Source organism: Mastigoproctus giganteus, chromosome 2, assembly GCF_048544385.1.
Source record: "Mastigoproctus giganteus isolate SK-2022 chromosome 2, ASM4854438v1, whole genome shotgun sequence".
Lineage (NCBI taxonomy): Eukaryota > Metazoa > Arthropoda > Arachnida > Uropygi > Thelyphonidae > Mastigoproctus > Mastigoproctus giganteus.
The window spans coordinates 266,561,567-266,583,816 of NC_143576.1; the positions used below are offsets into that span (position 1 = coordinate 266,561,567).

General features: G+C 38.8%; 1 protein-coding gene across 2 annotated transcripts in view; it reads right to left on the reverse strand.

The window, feature by feature from the left end:
* Window positions 1–22,250, reverse strand: part of LOC150090455 (adenosylhomocysteinase-like 1) — a 619,708-nt gene that overhangs the window by 150,903 nt on the left and 446,555 nt on the right. For both annotated transcript variants that reach the window (XM_090369139.1, XM_090369138.1), the window contains exon 7: window positions 19,846–19,940. In XM_090369139.1, the coding sequence (XP_090225265.1) occupies window positions 19,846–19,940 (95 nt within the window). The remainder of the gene's footprint in view (window positions 1–19,845; window positions 19,941–22,250) is intronic.

Genomic DNA, 22,250 nt, shown 5'->3' on the forward strand with positions numbered 1-22,250 from the left:
GGAAACTGTTCTTCAGACTAATATTATTAGTGAAGCCCTTCAGGATTCAGTGTTAGGCCCATTGTTGTTTTTTGTATTTATCAATGTTGGGTGACTCTACTGAAGGAGACAGGGAATATGTTATAGAAAAAAGATAGATTGAACAGGGCAGGGGTATGTCTGCGAGGGGCAAAAGTTGATGATTTTTAGAGAATATATCTTCTAAGGGTACAAAATGTGATATTGTTGTACACGTTGGCACAATTGATATTAAGAGTAGGAGACCGGCAGAATTACTTAACAAGTACAGGTCACAGTTGAAAGAGAGCCATGAATTAGGGTTGAATTTGGAAGTGTCTGCAATTCTGCCTAGACATGAGAGAAGGGAGTATATGATGAGAGTCTTGTCAATCAATTCGGCCCTGGAGAGACTGTGCAAGGCTCATGGGGTAGAATTTTTTTTCAGCACAGTCTGTGCTTGCTAACAAGAGAGACAGCTTCTACATGGATGGGATATACTTCAATAGAAAGGGTGCAAGAATATTTGTTGCTGCTATCGCGGCAGGGAAGGTTGGTCGGAAAACTGCTAGCTTGGGAAGATACACAGACTAATAGATTAACAGCAGCCGCTGATATAGGTGACAGTGATTCTTGAACTGCCTCTATTGGAATGAGCAGCAGCCTAGAGAGCAGGATGATGGGGAATTCATGAGCAGCTGGGAGTCATCATGGAACATGTAAATATATGGGCTATGTTAGGGTAACTAAGAGTAAGAACAGGTGCATCTGCACCAACACTAGAAGTATAGAAAAGAAATTTGATGAATTTGAAGAGCTGATCAAGATATCAAAGAAGATATTGTTGGGATATCAGAGACATGGTGTCACACGGATATATGGAATGCAGAAATGGAACTTGTGGAGAATAATGTGTACAGGAAGGAAAGACAGGATAGAAAGGGAGGAGTGGTTATGCTATTAGTTAAGAAACACAAAATCCAAGGAAGTATAGCCAGTCGACATGGCTGGACGGTGCTGTGTCCAGCACTGTTCAGACTGTGAAATCAAAATTAAGAGTAGGATTGTTTTATAGGACTAATGACGCTGATGAGTATAATAAACAACTTTACAGGGAAATAGTGGACCAGTAAATCAGAGAGTCTTATAATGGGGGGATTTTAATTTTCCAAATATTGACAAGAATTTCTTGGTTGGTCACGCACACACTAGCAAGGCTTTTGTGGATTTATTGGATATTCTTTTCTACAGCAGCATGTTCAGGAGCCAACTAGAGGGAGTAATACTCTTGATCTTATTACCAGTAGTGACTATTCATGCATTAAGAATCTACAGAAAAAGGAACCACTAGGCAGCAGTGATCACAGTGTGCTGAAGTGGCATTTATTCAAAGAGGTAACTAACATTAGGGGTTAAAGGAAGGGTTTTTGCTTTCGTAAAGGCGACTACAGAGGTCTGAAACGGTACTTAAATTCTATACAGTGGAATCAACTGATGATGGGACCAACAGCAATTTCAAAATGGGAAGCATTCAAAGAATTAATCTAGGAATCTCCTAGGCTTTACATACCAACTAAGAAATATTGTTCAAGGTATAGGCCTAAATGGAGATCAGATGAACTAATGAGACATGTGGCAGGGAAGAAAAATGCATGGGATACATATAAATTAACAGATATAAGCTTTGACAGATATAAGCTTTTCTGTAACCAAGTCACAAAGGAGGTTAGGCAGGCAAAGGCAAAGTACGAGAAACCTTTGACAAAGGATACAGAGAAAAAGAGCAAAGAGTTCTTTACTTATGTAAACTCTAGAATAAAGGGAATGAATCAGATTGGTCCACTGGATATCGATGGTTCAACTGTTGATGATCCTGTTCAGGTAGCTAACAAACTCAATGAGTATTTTGCATCTACATTCACACATGAGGAGTTATTCAGGGAGGGGAATGCCAGAGTGAATTAAACTCTGTAAGTGGGATAGATGATTTTTAGCATTAGTAGAGGCATTTGATGCAAGAAAGCAAGCTTATGCAGCATCAGCCAGAAAAAAAAAAAAAAAAAAAAAACCATTTCCACTTCACCCCTCTGTTCGTTCAAAATACCTGTCCAGCTGAGCCTTAAACTTATTTAGGCTATCAACTTCCACGACAAGGGATGGAAGTCTGTTCCACAACCAACCACTCGCTGGCTAAAGGCAAATTTCCGCACATCTAACCTACATCTGTCTTTCCTCAATTTGAATTTATGCCCTCTCAGGTGATTATTCTGAGCGAGAGGGAGAATCCCATCAGCATTGAGCATGCTCAAACCATTCAATGCTTTATACACCTCCATCAGATCACCTCGCTGGTGCCTAGTCTCCAGACACTGTAATTTGCAAAACTTAAGCCTTTCTTCGTAAGAGCACCCCGTTGTTCCATTCACTAATCTTGTTGCCCTTCTCTGCACTCGTTCCAGCAGCTCTACATCCTTCTTGAAATGAAGGATGTACCCATGGACTGTAGAGTGAAAATGCGACCCCAATTCACAAAGGAGAATCAAAGGGCAAAACAAGTAATTACAAACCTGTTAGTTCAACTTCTATTCCAGGGAAATTAATGGAGGCATTGGTTAAAGAAGCAGTGCAGGATCATCTAGCCAAGACTTCAGTTATATCTCGGACACAGCATGGTTTTGTTAAGGGGATGTCTTGTCGGACCAAGTTGACCGGATACTATGATATGGTCAGAAAGGAACTAGATACAGAGAATAACTTTGATATCATATATTTGGATCTTGGAAAAGCTTTTGATACTGTTGCACATGGAAGATTGCTGCACAAATTGGAGAAGTGTGGCATTTGCTATGGATAAAGGGACGGTTCAGTGCGTGAAGACAGAGCGGTAATCAATGGACACTGCTCTTTGAGGACTAATGTTATTAATGGAGTCCCTCAGAGCTCAGTGTTGGGTCCATTGTTTTCAGTATTTATTAATGATATTGATGATGTTATATCAGGCTTAATGTCCAAGTTTGCTGATAATACAAAATTTGGCAAGTTTGTTAATGACACCATCATTAGCATTATCCTAGGCATATGATGCAAGAAAACAACTTTACGCAATATCAGCCAAAAAAAAAAAAAAACCCTCCCATTTCACCCCTCTGTTCCTTTGAAATACCTGTCCAGCTGAGCCTTAAATTTATTTAGGCTATCAACTTCCACAACAAGGGATGGAAGTCTGTTCCACCAAGCAACAACCCGCTAGCTAAAGGCAAATTTCTGCACATCTATCCTACATCTCTTCCCTCAATTTGAATTTATGCCCTCTCAGATGATTATTCTGAGCAAGAGGAAGAATCCCATCGGCATTGCGAATGCTCAAACCATTGAAGGCTTTATACACCTCTATCACATCACCTCGCCGGTGCCTAGTAGCCAGACATTGTAATTTGCAAAATTTAAGCCTTTCTTCGTAAGAGAAATCCTTTGTTCCATTCACTAATCTTGTTGCCCGTCTCTGTACTCATTCCAGCAGCTCTACATCCTTCTTGAAATGAGGCTTCCAGACCTGTATACAGTACTCAAGGTGTGGCCTGACCATTGCCTTATACAATTGAATAATCACCTCCTTATCCCTTCTAAAAAAATTCCTGTATATCATTGACAAGGCACCATGAGCTACTCTTGCAGCCCATCTGCACAGCTCAGAGAACTTCATATCTGCCTGCACAATTACCCCCCCAGGTCATTTTCATTCTCTACCACTTTCAGTGTAGTACAACAGAATTGATACATTGCTCTATGGTTACTGTTTCCTATATGTAGTACTGTAGATTTATCAATATTTAACTTCATTTGCCATCTCTCAGCCCATCTGCTCAACCTTTCCAGATCCTGTTGCAGCAGCGTAGCATCAGTAGTGTCCTTAACAACCCTGCCAACCTTTGTATCATCTACAAAATTGGACATTAAGCTTGATATACCATCATCAATATTATTTATAAATACAGAAAACAACAATGGACACAACACTGAACCCTGAGGGACTCCACTAATAACATTAGTCCACGATGAGCAGTGTCCACTGATTACCACTGTCTGTCTTCTCCCCCTCAACCATCCTTTTATCCATAGCAGCAATTTGCCTCCAATGCCAACTGCTTCGATTTGTGCAGCAGTCTTCCACGTGTAAGTACCAAAAGCCTTTCTAAGATCCACATGTATAATATCAAAGTTATTCCCTGCATCCAGTTCTTTTGTGACTGCATCATAGTATCCAAACAAATTGATCAGGCAAGACTTTCCCTTAACAAAACCATGCTGTGTCCGAGCTATAACTGAAGTCTTGTCTAGATGATCCTGCAGTGCTTCTTTAACTAGTGCCTCCATTAATTTTCCTGGAACGGAAGTTAACTCACAGGTCTATAATTACTTGTGTCAGCCTTTGATCCTCCTTTGTGAATTAAGGTCATATTTGCACATCTCCAGTCTATGGGTACCTCCCATACTCTGGAGAAGCTCTCATAATTATGGCTAAGGGTTCGCTTACTTCATTTGCTGCCTCCTTTAATATAACTGGATATATCTCATCCACCCTGGGTGCCTTTTTTATGTTTACCTCAATAATTTCTCCTCCACTTTCCTCACAGTTATTACAAAATCACCTAGCTCACTGCAAGAGTTTACTTTACCTCTGGCATTCCCCTTCCTGAATAACTCCTCATGTGTGAATGTAGATGCAAAATACTCGTTTAGTTTGTTAACCACCTGAGCAGGATCCTCAAATGTTGAACCATCAATATCCAGTGGACCAATCTGATTCATCCCTTTCCTTCTAGAGTTTACATAGGTAAAGAACTCTTTTCTGTTTTTCTTTGCATCCTTGGCCAAGGATTTCTCATAATCTGCCTTTGGCTGCCTAATCTCCCTTTGTGACTTGGTTACAGACCAGCTTATATCTATCATAGGCTTCGATGTCACCCATTAATTTATATGTATTGCATGCATTTTTCTTCTCTGCCATATGTCTCATTAGTTCATTTAACATCCATTTAGGCCTAAACCTTGAACAATATTTCTTAGTTGGTAGGTAAAGGCTAGTAGCTTCCAAGATAAGTTCTTTGACTGCTTCCCATTTTGAATTTGCTGTTGGTAACATCATTAGTTGGTCCCACTGTACAGAATTTAAAAACAGTCTCAGACGATCGTAGTTGCCTTTACGAAAGCAAAAACCTTTTGCTTTACCCCTGATGGTAGATACCTCTTTGAGTAAATTCCACTTCAGCACATTGTGATCACTGCCACCTAGTGGTTCCTTTATCTGCAGATTCTTAATGCATGAAGAATCACTACTCCCTCTTGTTATTATTATTATTACTCCCTCTAGTTGCCTCACGAACATGCTGATGAAGAAAACAATCATCCAATAAATTCACAAAAGCCTTGTTAGTGTATGAGTGACCAAACCCACAAATTCCAGTCAATATCTAGGAAATTAAAATCCCCCATTATAAGACTCTCTGATTTACTGGCCCACTCTATTTCCCTGTACAGTTTCTTATTATACTCATCAGAGTCATTAGGCCTATAGCACACTCCTACTCTCAATTTTGATCTCCCAATGCTTATGTCACACCAAACTGACACGACACTGCACTGTCCAGCGATGTCAACTGGCTTCACTTCCTTGGATTTTATGTGTTTCTTAACTAAAGGATAATCCCTCCTCCCTTCCTATCCTGTCTATCCTTTCTGCACACATTGTACTCCCCAAATTCCAGTTCTGCATTCCTTATATATGTGTGACACCACATCTCTGATATCCCAACAATATCTGCCTTTGATGTTTTGAGCAATACCTCAAATTCATCAAATTTATTTACCAAACTCCTAGCATTGGTGCACACGCAAGTATACATGCACCTGTTCCTATTCTACTAATGACAGTATGCTGCAGCAATAGGATCTAGAAATGTTGAGCAGATGGACTCAGAGGTGACAACTGAAGTTTAACATTGACAAATGTAAAATACTGCATATGGGAAGCAGTAACCCCAGAATAATGTATTAACTGTGTAGTACTATACTTACAGCAGAAGAGAATGAAAAGGACTTGAGGATAATTATGCACACAGATATGTAGTTTTCTGAGTAGTGCAGACGGTCTGCAAGAGTAGCTCATGGTGGCTTGTCAATGATATACAGGAATTTTTCTAGCAGGGATAAGGAGGTGATTATCCTCTTGTATAAGGCAATGGTCAGGTCACACCTTGAGTACTGTATGCAGGTCTGGACGCCTCGGTGCCTCAGTAGCCACGCTTCTTGATTAGACCGGGGTTCGAGCCCGTCACCACCAAATAAGGAGGATGCGGAAAGGTCAGGGAATGACCATCAGATATCTCCAGAGCAATATGGCCTTAGTTACTAATGCTCCTAAAAACCAAATAAAAAAAACGAACTGGAGGCCTCATTTCAAGAAGTATCTAGAGTTGCTGGAATGAGTACAGAGAAAGGTTAACAAGATAGTGAATGGAACAAATAGTTGCTCTTACAAAGAAAGGCTTACATTTTGCAAATTACAGTGTCTGGAGACTAGGCACCTGCGAGGTGATCTAATTGAAGTGTATAAAGCCTTGAATGGTTTGAGCCAGTGGTTAGTTGTGAATATTTTAACAATGGGCTCCTCAGTTCTTCTGACTTTCTACCGAGAAATTTGATTGGTCACAGAAATGATGTCATCCATGGCTTTCACTAGAGGCGCTTCCCACGCTCGCATTACTAGTAGTGTGTTTAGAGCACGACACATTTTTCGTGACCGGTATGATATCTCGAGTCAGGGGCGGATTTAGGGAGGTGGACAGATGCGGCTTATTACTCCCTTAACCATGGTTATAAGTGAATGTGTAAAATGTTCCTAGGTACATCTAAAAAAAAAAAAAAAAACCTTAAAAACCTGGTCGTCATGTCTCGCCTTATGATGATAACTGGATACGACAGTGTCTGGAGTTCTAACTTTCTAGAAATTTTTAATATAAGACGTCCCAATTATGCTTCCTGAAGTAACTAGTAAGTATGATTGCAACAATACAAATATAGGTCAACAATTTCTTTTTTTGTCTCGCATTTTCGTTACATTCTATTGTTAGGTTCCCCTAACAGCTGCGTATGTACCTTCAACTACAAGATCGGTACATCAATCGGTGCTATTTTACAGAGATATTTAAATACGTTGCACTCGCAAGTCTATATCTCTTACTTTAGCTATCATAAATCCTTACTTTAGTTATCATAAATCCATGGTACCTTATCTTCCAAAAATTATGAAAATCTGTGAATCATCAATAAAATATTTACAATAAAAAAGCTCTTTTATTTCTTAATCGATAGATACAAATCAAAACACCTAAAATAAATGTGAAGGATGTTTCGCATAAACCATCTACTGCACATGCTCGGCACACAAGCAACTTTTTTTTCATCAACTAGGAAAATATAATGGATACATTTTTTTCATGATAAAATTTTAATATTGCGAATAAAAAATGACATGAAATATTTCCCATATCACAAATAACATAAAACTATCACAGAGCATTCCACAATATAAAAACAAACTTTCTAAAAAAAGTACACAAAAAATCAGAGATTACATGAAACAAAATTATTTCAGAAATATTCAAGAAAAATTTATTCTAAAAATTGCAAATTTACTTCTTTATTAATATTTGCTGTCGATCTTGTGCTTTGCTCAATAGCTGAGCGATGATTACAGAGGAATGATTTGATGTAACGATCCGGATCAAATTAAAGCAATGGTTTTCCAATTAGATGTACGGTCATCATAATCTGCAATATGTTTAATTGTCAACATTATTCATTCATTCACTCAATATTTTTCATTACTGAAAGCTCGCTCAGCTTCAGCAGTGCTAATTGCAATGGTTTCAAAGATATTTCTGGCTTTCTTAATTGAAGAGAGAATGTCACTCGATTTTAAAGATAAACTGTCTTTGATAAAATCTCTAAAATCATTAATTTTTATTTCAAATATTTTCAGAAAACAAATTTCTTATTCGGTTTTCACCATCTTGCCAGCGAGATGAAAGTTCTTTCACATTCAATCATTTCGGGTGGCATATGTTTAAAATTTCTTTCAATGGCATTGTTATTTTATTCATTTAATTTAAAATCGCCCTGTTGCATTAACAACTTATCCTTTAAGGATAAAATAATGCATTTAATAACTTGTCATAAGGTAATTTTTTAAATGTATTCTTACTTTTGATTTTAATTCCTTCAAATTCTTTCCACTTCAACATGCTCTCAATTTTAGCTTCATAATTTCCTTCAAAATTTTTCAAATTAGCAATAGCATTGATAATTCGAATAATTAATTTATATGCTTTTACCATTGTGATTCTGTAAAGCTTCTGAAAGGTAAGAGAGCTCCTGCAGGATGTCGATCATTAGTGCTAAATGGTTAAGAAATTCCGAATTTAAAAGTCGATTTAATAATCTGGAAAATTTAACTTCTGATTCAAAATGTTTGCACAAAGCAGGATGATTCCTCCAACCCATAATTGCTGTCGTCAAGGCGAAAAGCTGCTCACCGTGGCCCGAACACACGACCGATCTTTATAGTTTCCACATCAAGTTCTTTAGCAATCATCCTTAATTCATGCTAGTTTATTGGAGATTAGTGACACAATTTTTTTTTTTTTTTAAATTATTGCCTGTATGCCATTATATTTTAGAACATTTTCTACACAGTGAAAGGCTCGACATAGTTTCAAAATCTGCCAACATTTTATCTTCGTAAAGTTTATATAATATCTTAGTCGCCTCAATCCCCTCCCCATTCTACGTTACTACTCTCACTAGTTCTTTGAATACAGTGCAAAATGTCGGAATCACACGGATATTCAGCTACTGTGACCATGCAAACATAGACAGGAGAAATTTATTGGAAGGCATGGATCACTCACTTCTCCGAAAAACATCTTGTAGGAGTAAAGGGGAACCCACCAACACAGGTTCACCAGAGCCTATTATCCGTGTCGAGATTCTTCTTAATCCTCTGACTGGCTATGAAAAGCATATTGACCAACGTGACTTCTCAGTATGTGACTGCATAGGTTTTACGGACACCACTAACATTGAAGTATGGTAATCCCTTTCAGCCTTAATTCGCACTTTCAAAGGACCTAAATTGCCTAAAGGCCAGAGGTAAGAACAATGCATACAAAGTTGTCTCTGGTAATCCGCTCATTGTATGGAAATTTTCTTCGTTCAACGGAAACTATTTTACATGTAATTACCAAGAGGAATCAAAAAATTTGCTATAAAGAAGTTCATTAAACAGAGGTCCAACTGTAATTAAATCAAAAGTGAAGCAATTTTAAAATACGTAACCGATTGATTGCACCATGAAAATGCTGGGAATGGGGCCCGCTTGTCCCACCGTAGTTTTGGCTCTGGATACTCAATAATTGCATCCAGGATTTCATTTGTAAAAAAAAAATGATCGTCCCAACAATGGGCTCTCGCGAGCCCACTATAGCTCACCACTGGTTTGAACATGCTCAATGCTGATGGAATTCTTCTTCTTGCTCAGAATAATCATCTGAGAGGGCATAAATTCAAATTGAGGAAAGACAGTTGTAGGATAGATGTGCAGAAGTTTGCATTTAGCCAATGGGTAGTTGAATGATGGAACAGACTTCCATCTTTTGTTGTGGAAGTTGATAGCCTAAATAAATTTAAGGCTGAACTAGACAGGTATTTGGAACAAATGGAGGGGTGAAATCAGAGTTTTTTTTTTTTTTTTTTTTGGCTGATGCTACATAAGCTTGATTTCTAGCATTGTGTGCCTCTACTAATGCTAATTCAGAATTTTTTTTTTGGCTGGTGCAGCATAAGTCTCAGGCTTTCTTGCACCATATGGCTAATAATAATAACTCCTCCTCCTCCCTTTCTCCCCTGTCTATGCTTTCTGCACACACACACACACACACACACACACACACACACACACACACTGTACTCCCCAAATTCCAATTCTGCACTGCTTATATCTGTTTGACACCAAATATTCTTACACACTTTCTATTTAAGTGTATGCCAACCCTTTAGATGCAATCTCTCCTGTTAGCAAGCACAGACCACGCTGAAAAATTCTTCCCCATGAGCCTTGCACAATCTCTCCATGGGCAAATTGATTGACATAGCTCTCATCATATACTCCCTCCTATCTTGTCTGCGTAAAATTGCAGACATTTTCAAATTCAACCATAGCTCACAACTTTTTTTTCAACAGTAATAAATGGACACTGCTCTTCATGGACTAATGTTTTATTAATTTGTTTATTGTTTTTAATTTTCAGGAGCATTCACAACTAAGGCCATATTGCTCCGGGGATATGCGGTGGTCATTCCCAGACTTTTCCACATCCTCCGTATTTGGTAGCCACAGGCTTGAACCCCTATCTAATCAAGAAGCGTGTGATACGCACTGCTGCTCCTGCCCACCCTGGAGTTCCCCAGGGTTCAGTGCTGGTCCCATTATTGTTTTGTATATTTATCAATCATATCGATGAAGTTATATCAGGCTTAATGCCCAAGTTTGCAGATGATACAAAAGTTGGTAGGGTTGTTAATGACAATAAAGACAGTATGCTACTGCAACAGGATCTTGGATCTGGAAAAGTTAGTTAGATGGGCTGAGAAGTAAACATTGGCAAATGCAAAGTATTGCATATGGGTAGCAGTAACCCAAGAGAAGCGTACCAACTGTGTGGTTCTACACTCAGGTAGGTGGAGAATGAAAAAGACCTTGGGGGTAATTGTGCAATCAGATTTGAAGTTCTCTGAGCAGAGCAGATGGACTGCCAGAGCAGGTCATGGAGTTTTGTAAATGATATATAGGAATTTTGCTAGCAGAGAAAAGGAGGTGATTATCTCCTTGTATAAGGCAATGGTCAGGCCACACCTTGAGTACTGCGTACTGGTCTGGAGGCCTCATTTTAGAAAGGATATAGAGTTGCTAGAACGTGTACAGCAAAAGGCAACAAGATTGGTGTGAGATGAACAAAGGGGGGGTGCTCTTAGCAAAAGAGGCTAAAATTCTGAAAGTTGCAGCATCTGGAGACTAGGCACCTGCAAGGAGATCTGATTGAGGTGTATAAGCCCTAGAATGGTTTAAGCAGGCTCAATGCTGATGGGATAATTCTGTTTGCCGAGACTAAGAATCTGATGGGGCATAGTTACAAATTGAGGAAAGACAGTTGTAGAATAGATATGTGGAACTTTGCCTTTAGCCAGCACGTAGCTGATTGCTGGAACAGACTTCCGTCTATTGTTGTGGAAGTTGATAGCTTAAATAAATGTCAAGCTGAACTAGACAAACATTTGAAGTGACCGGATAGGTGAAGTGGGAAGGGTGGTTTTTTTTTTTTTTTTTTTTTTGGCTGATGCTATATAAGCTTGCTTTCTTGCATCATATGCCTCAACTAATGCTAATGTTAACATTGATGTCTAAGTTTGTCTTAGACACCAATATTAATGTCTACGTTTGCAGAAAATATGAAAGTTGGCAGGGTTGTTAATGACAGTAATGATAGTACACTACTGTAACAGGATCTACAAAACTTGACCAGATGGGCTAAGAGGTGGCAATCGAAGCTTAACATTGACAAATGCAAAGTAATGCATATGGGTAGCAGTAACCCCAGACTAACATACCAATGGGATAGTACTACACTCGAGTAGTGGAGTATGAAAAGAGTCTGGGGTCAATTGTTCAGATATGATGTTTTCTGAGCAATCAAAAAGGTTGCAAGAGTATCTCATGGTGTCTTGTCAATGATATACAAAACTTTTGCGAGCAGAGATAAGAAGGTGATTATTCCTTGTATAAGGCAATGATCAAGCCATACTTTGAGTGGTCGAATGTCGAGAATGTCAAACGTTAGGAAGAATGTTGAGCCACTGGAATGTGTACAGAGAAGAAAAATGAGATTGATGAGTGGAACAAAGGGTAGCTGTTACCAAGAAAGACTTAAGTTCTGCAAATTGCAGTGTCTGGAGACTAGGCACCTGGGAAGTGATCTAATTGAGGTGTATAAGACCATGATTGGTACCTCCCGCTTGCTCAGATTACGAACCTGAGAGGACATAAATTCAAATTGAGGAAAGTCAATTGTAGAATAGATGTGTGGAAATTTGCCTTTGGCGAGCAGGTGGTTGATAGTTGGAACAAACTTACGTCTGTTGTAGTGGAAGCCAAAAACTTAAATAAAGTTCAAGGCAGAACTAGGCATGCATTTGCAGTGAATGGATGGGTGAAATGGGAAATTTTTTTTTTTGTTTGATGTTATCTAAGCTTGCTTGTATTCAGCCACTTCCAAAAAAGTGGTGATAATCTCTCCCTTCCAATTATCAACCAATTGCATTTTTAGTTGATTTCATTTGAGTTTTAATGGCATATCAGCAAGAGAGACTGACATCTGAAATCCCAGGACCTGCCAGCGCAATTTGTTGTGATACTGGATACACCCAGCTAGCCTCCATGTGGCAAGGTATGGGCAACGTCAGGCCCCACTAGGGGCCTGGTGGCCAATAAGCTGGATAAACAACGGGCACAACATATCACACTGCACACTGCCTGGAGATCTAATATTAGCTCCAGACTTTTTAAATACTGGGTTGAAAGAACCTATAGACGAATTTATAGAAATGCTAGGGAAGGAATTACCCCAACTGGGATCACCTGAATGTGCAGCTGACTCTCAGTCGGTAAATAACCCGGGTAATTTAGATTACTTAAGTGTTCTGAAAAATAATTTTCTAGATATTTTTAAGTCAGGATCCACCGTTACCCCCCTCATGGCGGTGGAAGCTGGTAAAATCTGGAACAGTATGGAACGATTGGTGATTGATCTCACCATCGACAATGAGAGGTTAAAAACAAATTTAGACTTAAGAGTTTTGCCTACGTCCACCCCTGTGGCCACTTATGCTAAGGTGGCTGCAGCGAGCCCAGGCATAAAGACTGCTGCTGAACTGATTCCCTCGGGAACTCGGTCAAAGCATGTAGTGTTGATTAAAGCTAGTGAAAAGTGTGAATTAAAAACGAGTGAAGAAGTTAAACAGGTGATTGCAACGAATTTTAAATCCGAACTTAAACGGATTAAAATAAAATCTATCACAAAAGTTAGAGAAAAAGGCGTTGCAATTGAAACTGCCACTGACGAAGACATTACTAAATTAAAGAACTGCCCGAAATTTGGGGAACACAAATTAATTGTAGACTCGCCCCGAAAACTAAACCTGACTGTGATAATCTATGACGTACAAAAAGATATGTCAGACCAAGAGTTCTTGGAGGATCTGTATGTCAAAAACCTGTGCGAGCACAATGTTAGTGAGGAAGATTTCAAAAAGGGGGTTAAGGTGAGATTTAAGATTAACGCTAAAAACAAAAACAACAAACACTGGATAATTGAAGTTCCTGCCTATATCAGGCGAATAATATTAAAAAATGCTCGCGTCTACCTGGGCTGGTCGGTTCACAACGTGAAGGATTTTATTATCGCTTCACGTTGTTTTAAGTGTCTGGCCTATGGGCATTCGGCTAGATATTGTAGACAGCAGGACTACACATGTGGGCATTGTGGACTGCAAGGTCACCAGTCGCAATCGTGTCCCACTCCTGAATCACCCGTTACATGCCCAAACTGCAAAATAAAAAAGAGGAAATCAGATCACTCATATCGTGACTCGAAGTGTCCCGAGTTCTTGCGAGCTCAGGAGGTTACCAAATCTCGCACAAATTACATTCAGTAAGATAAAAAATGTACAGCATGGTGAGAGATTAAAAATATTACAGTTAAACTGCCAGCGTTCTGCATCTGCAATGAGTGATATCTCCAAATTAATTACGGATCACAAAATTGACATTCTAGGACTTCAGGAATTATACTCCTACAAAGGCAAAGTTAAAGGATTACCAAACGGCTGTAGGGTGGTTCAATCTAATGTATCTGTTACAGGACAGGGTGCAAATGCTGTGTCAAGGGTGTGGGCAGCTCTCGTTATAGCGGACAAGCGGATCACGGTCACGAGGGTAAATGGTCTCTGCTCCGAGCATGCGGCATGTGCATGCTTGGAAGGCAGTTTTGGACAAATATTCTTCATCTCAATCTACATGCAGTGCTCACAGCATTCTCAACAAATTGAGCCTTATCTAAACTTCCTTGAGACAGCTTTAATTAGGTTATCAGGCAAAAAGATAGTTATAATGACCGACGCAAATGCTTCTTCCACCATGTGGAACAGCCCCATAACGAATAATAAAGGTGAATTACTGGAAGAATTAATAATAACTAACGGATTGATTGTCTGGAACACCCCTGGGCATTTGCCCACTTATTCATCCCCTTCTGGTCAGTCTTACATAGATGTCACTCTGTCGAATGCAACATTCGGGAGATGCATAGAAAACTGGACTGTTCACTCCTCTTGGTCGGTAAGCGACCACAATGTAATAACCTTTGACATAATATCTAATGAAAACGCAGCAGCTTTGAGGGGAACTCATGACTTCCCCAGATACAAAACTCGACAAATCAATTGGAATCCTTTTGAAAAACTACTTAAGGAAAAATTTACGGAGGAAAAACTGACAAATCTGACAGACCTTACTTTGGACCAGCATCTAAAAGAATTGATGGCAATCATCACCGAAATATGCGACGAGACGATTAAGAAGAAACAGAGAAGGCAAAATTCGGTTCCTTGGTGGTCCCAGAACCTTTCTACTCTAAGGAATCATACAAAGAGCGCAAGACGAGATGTTCAGAGAGCTAGGAGAGATGGTAGACCTGAAGACGAGATAAACCGATTGAATGAAATATACAAAAACGCGAGAAGGACATATTTCAACAATATTTACAAAGAAAAACGCTCCGCTTGGGAACGCTTAGTTAAACAAACTATGGACCAGGAGCCCTGGGGCTTGATTTACAAGCTGACTCTAGACAAAATTCATCCGGGGGAAATATTCTCCTCTGTACTTAGACCTGATAACTCCGAAACCCTGACATGGGCCGAGACTATGGAAACAATTTTGGATGAATTGATCATGCAGGATGAAACTGTACCAGAAAGTCCGGTACAAACAGGCATTCGTTTAGAACATCTTTCCTACATAGGCCAAAGCCACGAAGATGATTTTGACAGAAACGAAGTAGGCCTTGCTGTTGAGACTTTGCGTGATGGAAAATGCCCTGGACTGGACCTATTAGAAGTTACCATAATAAAAAGAATCTGGAGCACCTGTCCCCAACTGATGATGAACCTCTTTAATGCCTGCCTACAATATGGATCCTTCCCCTCTCCTTGGAAAAAAGCAAATCTTAAATTACTCATTAAGAATCCCAACAAAACAGCAAATCTGGCAAATTCATACCGCCCAATTGCTCTACTTCCGGTCTTCGGAAAAATACTAGAGAAGTTGATTGTAGCGAGATTCCAAAAGAACTATAGAGAAAGAAATCTAAACTACAAATATCAGTTTGGCTTCACTGCTGGGATGTCTACAGTGGATGCCATTAACCTAGTTATTAATAACGTCTCAGCCTCCAATGAAAAGTATGTCCTCGGCCTCCTTGTGGACTTCAAAGGGGCCTTTGACACTGTTTGGTGGCAAAGTGTCCTGGAGAGGTTCCGAGAGGCCGGGGTCTCCGTGCCTATTTACCGTCTCATCACGGATTATTTCCAGAATCGCTCACTTGTGGTCTCCAGTGGATCCTGCTCTGTTGCCAGACCTGTGACTCGCGGCTGCCCTCAGGGATCAGTTCTCGGACCAGTATGCTGGAATGTGGTCCTTGATGGGTGGCTGGCTACCGAACATAATTGCACTACTAAGATGGCTTACGCAGACGATTTAATTATCCTTGTTTCTGGAAACTCCAGACTACAACTTGAAATCCGTGCCAATGAAGTCCTATCAGACCTAGATGAGTGGTGTAGTACACATAAATTAACTATTTCTGTTCCCAAAACAAAACAAATTCTTCTCAAAGGAAAATTAGACCCAAATAGACCTCCATGTATTAAGATTAAAGAACAATCAATAAAATTAGTTAACTCGTACAAATACCTAGGAATTATGTTAGATAACAAACTTCAATTCATTACACATGCTAAATACGTACTAAGCAAAATCAAGACTTTGACAGGCAAAATAATCAGAATTACCAAAGGTTCTTGGGGTCTGAAACCCTCTACTCTCAAGCTGTACTACAAATGTATATTTATTCCTATTGTCTGTTATGCTGCGGGCGCTTGGGGCCCCAGTATACGCAGAGTCATGGTGGAAAAAATCTTGACTCAAGCCCAGCGCTTCTTCCTGCTTGCAACTTCAAGAGCTTGTCGCACAATTTCAACGTCGGCATTACAGGTAATCAACGGCAAACTACCAATTAAATACGAAGTGCTGTACAATTACTTTCAGTATTGTAGAAGGAAGGGTATTGCGGCACAGTTCAACCAGTTTTCTGTAAACCTAGACGTGCCAGTGAAAGAAGACAACACTAGATTAAGAAACCAGTTCCTCCAGGAATGGCAAAACGAATGGACTAATGCCAACACTGGAAGAATTACTACCCTTTTTATACCTCAAGTTTCCGAATTTGACAAAAAACATTGGCCCTGGTTTAACCCGGGTCTTCACCTAACTTTCCTTTTATCCGGGCATGGTAGCTTAAACTCAAAGTTATTTACTCTGGGTTTGGCTGCGTCTCCTCTCTGTAAATGTGGCTCAGAGGAGACAGTCCAACATATAATCTTAGAATGTCGATATTATGTAGACATTCGATTTGAACTTCAGGCATTGACCGAAGTTTACGATGTAAATAACTTCACCAAGTTTTTAGAATGTAAAGAAAATTATGAGGCACTGGCTAACTTTGCAGACAAGGCTTTCCGCAGAAGGAAAGGACTTGCCGGCTGAGAATAAATATGTAATGTAATAAGTGTACTACCACTGTATATAGTTGCCTCCTTGGTATTAATCGTATTGTTACAAGACCTCTGATGAGGAAATGTATTTGTATTTATTGCCGGAAGGCAATATTAGCATTCAGAATATATCAGTCGATGTGCCAGGATCACTGTTGGGTGGACGGTGTCCTGGGACTTCGGCTTGTAAAAAAAAAAAAGGTACATAAATTGTAAATCTAAAATTGTATAAATTGTAAATCTTACACTGTATAAATTGTAAATCATAAATTGTATAAATTGTAAGATATACCGGACCTCATTGTAACCCAACTGGTAGGTCCTAACTATCTGTATAGTTGTATAAGTTGTGAAGGTTAATACAGAAATTGGTGCCTTCAACAAATTGTAATAACTTAGTTGCAAGTGTTAAGGTTATATAATATGTTTGTAATCATTCCTGTGAAGTTGGTGGATCAAGATGTTTTGTAAAACCACAAATTGTAAATAATGTACAGTTACTCTTCAGCGGCGGATAGGGGAAACCCTGGAGCCCGCAGATAATAATAAAATACTTTGAATACTTTGAATATCACACTGCACAGAACGGCCCACACACTTTCAAGTCTCTGGCTTGACATTGTACTATCCTCAATACAGCGAAACACATGCAGAGATGGGAGAAATCCCAGGTGCCATCTGACATGAACATACCTTATACCTTATGTCAGCAAGAGAGGCTATAACATAACAATATGTAAAATGGTACAACGTTTTTATTTTCATGTTAGATATATTCGATTCCAGTATTTTTTTTTTTTTTTTTATTTTAAAATTCAAATTGTTCATTCACTTCTTGAGCAGTAAGTACCAGGTTCCTTTGTTCATTTGAGGAAAGACAGATGTAGGATAGACGTGCGGAAATTTGCCTTTAGCCAGCGGGTGGTTGGTTGGTGGAACAGACTTCCATCCCTTGTGGTGGAGGTTGATAGCCTAAATAAGTTTAAGGCTCAGCTGGACAGGTATTTTGAGGGGTGAAGTGGAAGTGGGTTTTTTTTTTTTTTTTTTGGCTGATGCTGCATAAGCTTGCTTTCTTGCATCAAATGCCTCTACTAATGCTAATGCTAACTATGAAAATATACAAAAAAATCCAATGAAAATATGCTGAATGAGTTCAAGATACATATGAAGTATAAGCCTTAAGTTTCTAAACTGCCCACAAGTAGTATAGCAGTGCACTGCTATACTACATCTGGGTAGTACAGCACTACCCACATGTTAGATACCACTGAACTAATTTATTGCAAGTTAGTGTGGACACTAGTATGTTTTGCTGTGCTGTTATGCAAATGTCATTTAAATGTGCTTCTGCTGAGTGTGTCTCATAATTTTCTGAAGCTTAGTAAGATAGCAAATGTTAAGGAACTGCAAATTTGTATCAAATTTTGTCATAAACTTATGAAAACAGCTTCAGAAACTTACAAAATCCTAAACAAGGGTCTGATGATGATGATGATGCTATGAGTAACACAAACTTTGCAATGGTATTCACATTTCCTAATGTCAAACTTCAGAATTTTGAGCACTCATTTTCCATTCTTTTTTCAATATCTTCATCTGTCCAAGTCAAACTGATAAAAATGTTGAAAAAAGTGCATTAAGTCAAAAGGAAAAATAATTAACAATATTTGTGGCATTCTGGGCCTACTTTACTGTACATTCTGTGCACTTCAGAAAATTTAATATATGAGATATACTGTTGGAAAATTTGTGCCCCATTTGCTGGACAGACAAAACAGAAATGGCTTTGTGTGCCTGGACCTGCAAGCACAAGCTGGAAAGCCCAAAACTTGATTTCTGGGGTCATAACAAGAGAGGAAAGCTGGATTTATGTTTATAACCCAGAAACAAAATAGCAGTCCTCCCAGAGAAAACATCATCATCTCTACATCCCAAAAAAGCAAGGCAAATCAGATCAAACATCAAGAGCATACTGCTTGTTTTCTTCAACAATGAGGGAATAGTCATCACAGTTTTCTTCGGGCAGGCCAAACTATAAATCCCCAGTTCTACAGTGGTAGACTAATGCAATTCACAGAGGATATCAGGAGAAGCCAGCCAGTCAAATTATGTACTTTGGATTAGCTTCTACAGTACAATAATGTGCATCTGCATGGCTTTGTCACTTCAGCAACCTTTAACCAAGAACAAAATGGTGTGGTCCCACTCTCCTTATTCTCTCAATCTGGCCCCTGTGACTTCTTCCTGTTCCTCAAAATGAAATCCAATTAAAAGGAAAAAGATTTGAACACATCACAGAGATTCAAACTGAATCACAGAAAGTGTTAGAAAAACCCACAAAACAAGAGTTCCAAAGATACTTCATTGGGAGAAGTGCTGAGAGCAATGTCTAAATTGTGGGATGAAAACTTTGATGGGGAACAATACCAACATTTAACTAACATATTTAAATTAATTTTATTGCCCCATTCCAGAAATTTTTGGCTTGCATTTCTTATAAAGAAAAATAAAAGCATTATGGACATTTGTATATTTGCATTGCAGAATAATATTGTTCCCTAATGTAGAAATGTAGCCATTTCTCACAAAGTTATTTCTTATTATTATTATTTTATTTTTTTGAAAAAAAAGATTTCAGTACATATTTAATGCATATTTTAAAACAATGACTATTCAAAATATATTTAGAAAACAGAACAGCAGGCAAACAGAACCCATTAGAAATTAAAAACAAGGATGTGCAATTTGTTAAAACTAATATAGAAAAATCTGATGCTAATATAATAAACAAGTACAAACTAATAAATGATATTGAACATGTTAAATGACAATTTGTGTGCTTACCATATTTGGTTGCCAGTTGTCTGAATGAACACAGCTATCTATACACCACCAGAAATCTTCTTCTGTTTCTCCCTTCCATGCAAATACAGCAATTCCTAGATGTTTAATAACAACACATAATATCTATTTATCTGTATTGATAAAAGTTTAAAATTGAGAAAGGTGGTATGTAATCAAAATATTTTATGCTAATTTTCCTTGAAAAAGAGAATAAAATTTCTGTAGTTATTAAAAATATATTCCAAGTGCAGCTTTAATTAATCAGGATATTATATAGCCAACCATTAAGGAAGGAGATGCCAGAAGTTTATCACACTCTAACAGGTAGCAGGGGGCTTAGAAGGGAACAGGCTTTCTGTGTGTTATCAGACACTCAGTCCAAAACACTGATGGATCCAATATCTTTCTATTTCGGAATATTTAGGAGAAGTCCAGTTGGCCTGCCTCCCTAAAATTCACTCATGCACACCTTCTCAATGGTAAGCCCTGTTACGTCACTCATGTGGCACCGAACGTGTAGAGTGGTTCCCTTCAAGACGACTGGTCAGTGTGAAGAGGTTTGTTGTTGTTTGTTATTTGGTTTTTAGGAGCATTAGAAACTAAGGCCATATTCCTCCGGGAACATGCGGTGGTCATTCCCTGACCTTTCCGCATCCTCCGTGTTTGGTGGTGACGGGCTCGAACCCCGGTCTAATCAAGAAGCATGTGCTACGCACTGCTGCTCCTTCCCACCTGGCTACGGAGGTGCCCAGTGTGTGAAGAACAAAAGACTAAACCCTCCAGCACATGACAGCACAACAAAACAAATGTCCCTCAGTCACCAGCGGCTTTCACTCCCCCTTTACAGCAGCGAGAGGATCAGAGTGGAAGCAGAGGGTGCTAAGAATCTCTGGGTATGATCAGGCTGCCATGCATGGAAACTGAACTTGACCTGTTACAATGAAAGATCACTCATCAATGAAGACAGGATACTAAAGCTGGAAAAGGAATAACAAAATGTAAATTGGAATATCATCGGTTTGGCTGAAAAAAGAAGAAGAAATGAATCACTTATAAGTTTATCAAGTGGAAATCTGCTGTACACCAATGGAAACAGTGAAAGAAGTGAAGGTGGAGTTGGCTTTCTGGTCCATAAAAATATAAAAAACAACATTTTGGAATTCAAAAGTACATCACCAAGGGTGTCAAGACTACTACTCAGGATTGCTAAGAGGTATAAGCTAAAGGTTATAATGATTTATGCACAAACATCAAGCCATGATGATGAAGAGGTTGAAGAAATGTACACCGAAATTGAGAGTCTTCTAAATGAACAGAAAACTCACTACACTATTACTATGGGGGACTTCAATGCTAAGGTTGGAAAGAGACAAAACAGTGCAGAAGGGGGAACTATAGGAAATTTTAAAATTGGTGAAGGAAATGAAAGAGGTGAAAGACTTCTGGAATTTGTAGAATCTAGAGGAATGTCAGTAATGAACACTTTTCTCAAGAAAAGGGTGAACAGAAAGTGGACATGGAAGAGTCCAACTAATGAAATCGACTTCATCCTCACTAACAGAAGATATATTGTGAATACTATTACCGTCCTGAACAAGGTAAATGTTGGAAGTGATCACCGAATGGTAAGATGCACACCTGATATAGATGTAAGAAAAGAAAGGAAAAAAACTGACTCAAGTAAATAATACAAAGGTCTTTGAGATAACAGAAGAGATGAAAAAGCAGTATGTACTGGAACTTAAGAACGAGTTTGAGCTTCTGCAGATTGTCCAGGACCAAGATATCGACGAGGAATATTACAACTTTCTGAAAGTGATAAAGCCCAAGAAACCTATAGGTAAAAAGAAATCCAAAAAATAAAAAATCAGTCAAGAAACACATGTCATTATGAACTGAAGACAACAAATGAAGAGCAAGAAAAACACTGACAGGGAGAAAATTGAGTATACTGAGTTATGCAAAGCCATTAGAAAGAGACTCAGAGAGGACATAAGACAATTTAACACAAGAAAAGTAGAACAAGCATTAATGGAAAACAAAGGATTTAAATCAGCAGTCATGAGCAGTAATACAGAAAGACAAATGATACTGAAACTGAAGAATAGCGATGGTGTACTTATGAATAGCTTTTTTTTTTTTTTTTTTTTTTTTGGTAGTTGTTGGCGCATCGGCTTCTGTGGCCATAGTGCACCTCCCAAGGTTTTTGCAGTACTTTGATCCAAGCCCGAGGCGGTATTCGAACCCACGACCTTTGGGTTGCCAGGCAGGCACCTTACCCACCTGGATAGCCCGATCAGCACTTATGAATAGCAGAGAAGGCATAATTCAAATAGAAGACTACTATAAAGAGTTATACAAGGAGCAAGGGAATGATGCTAGCAGTGGGAAAGATGGATTGCAAA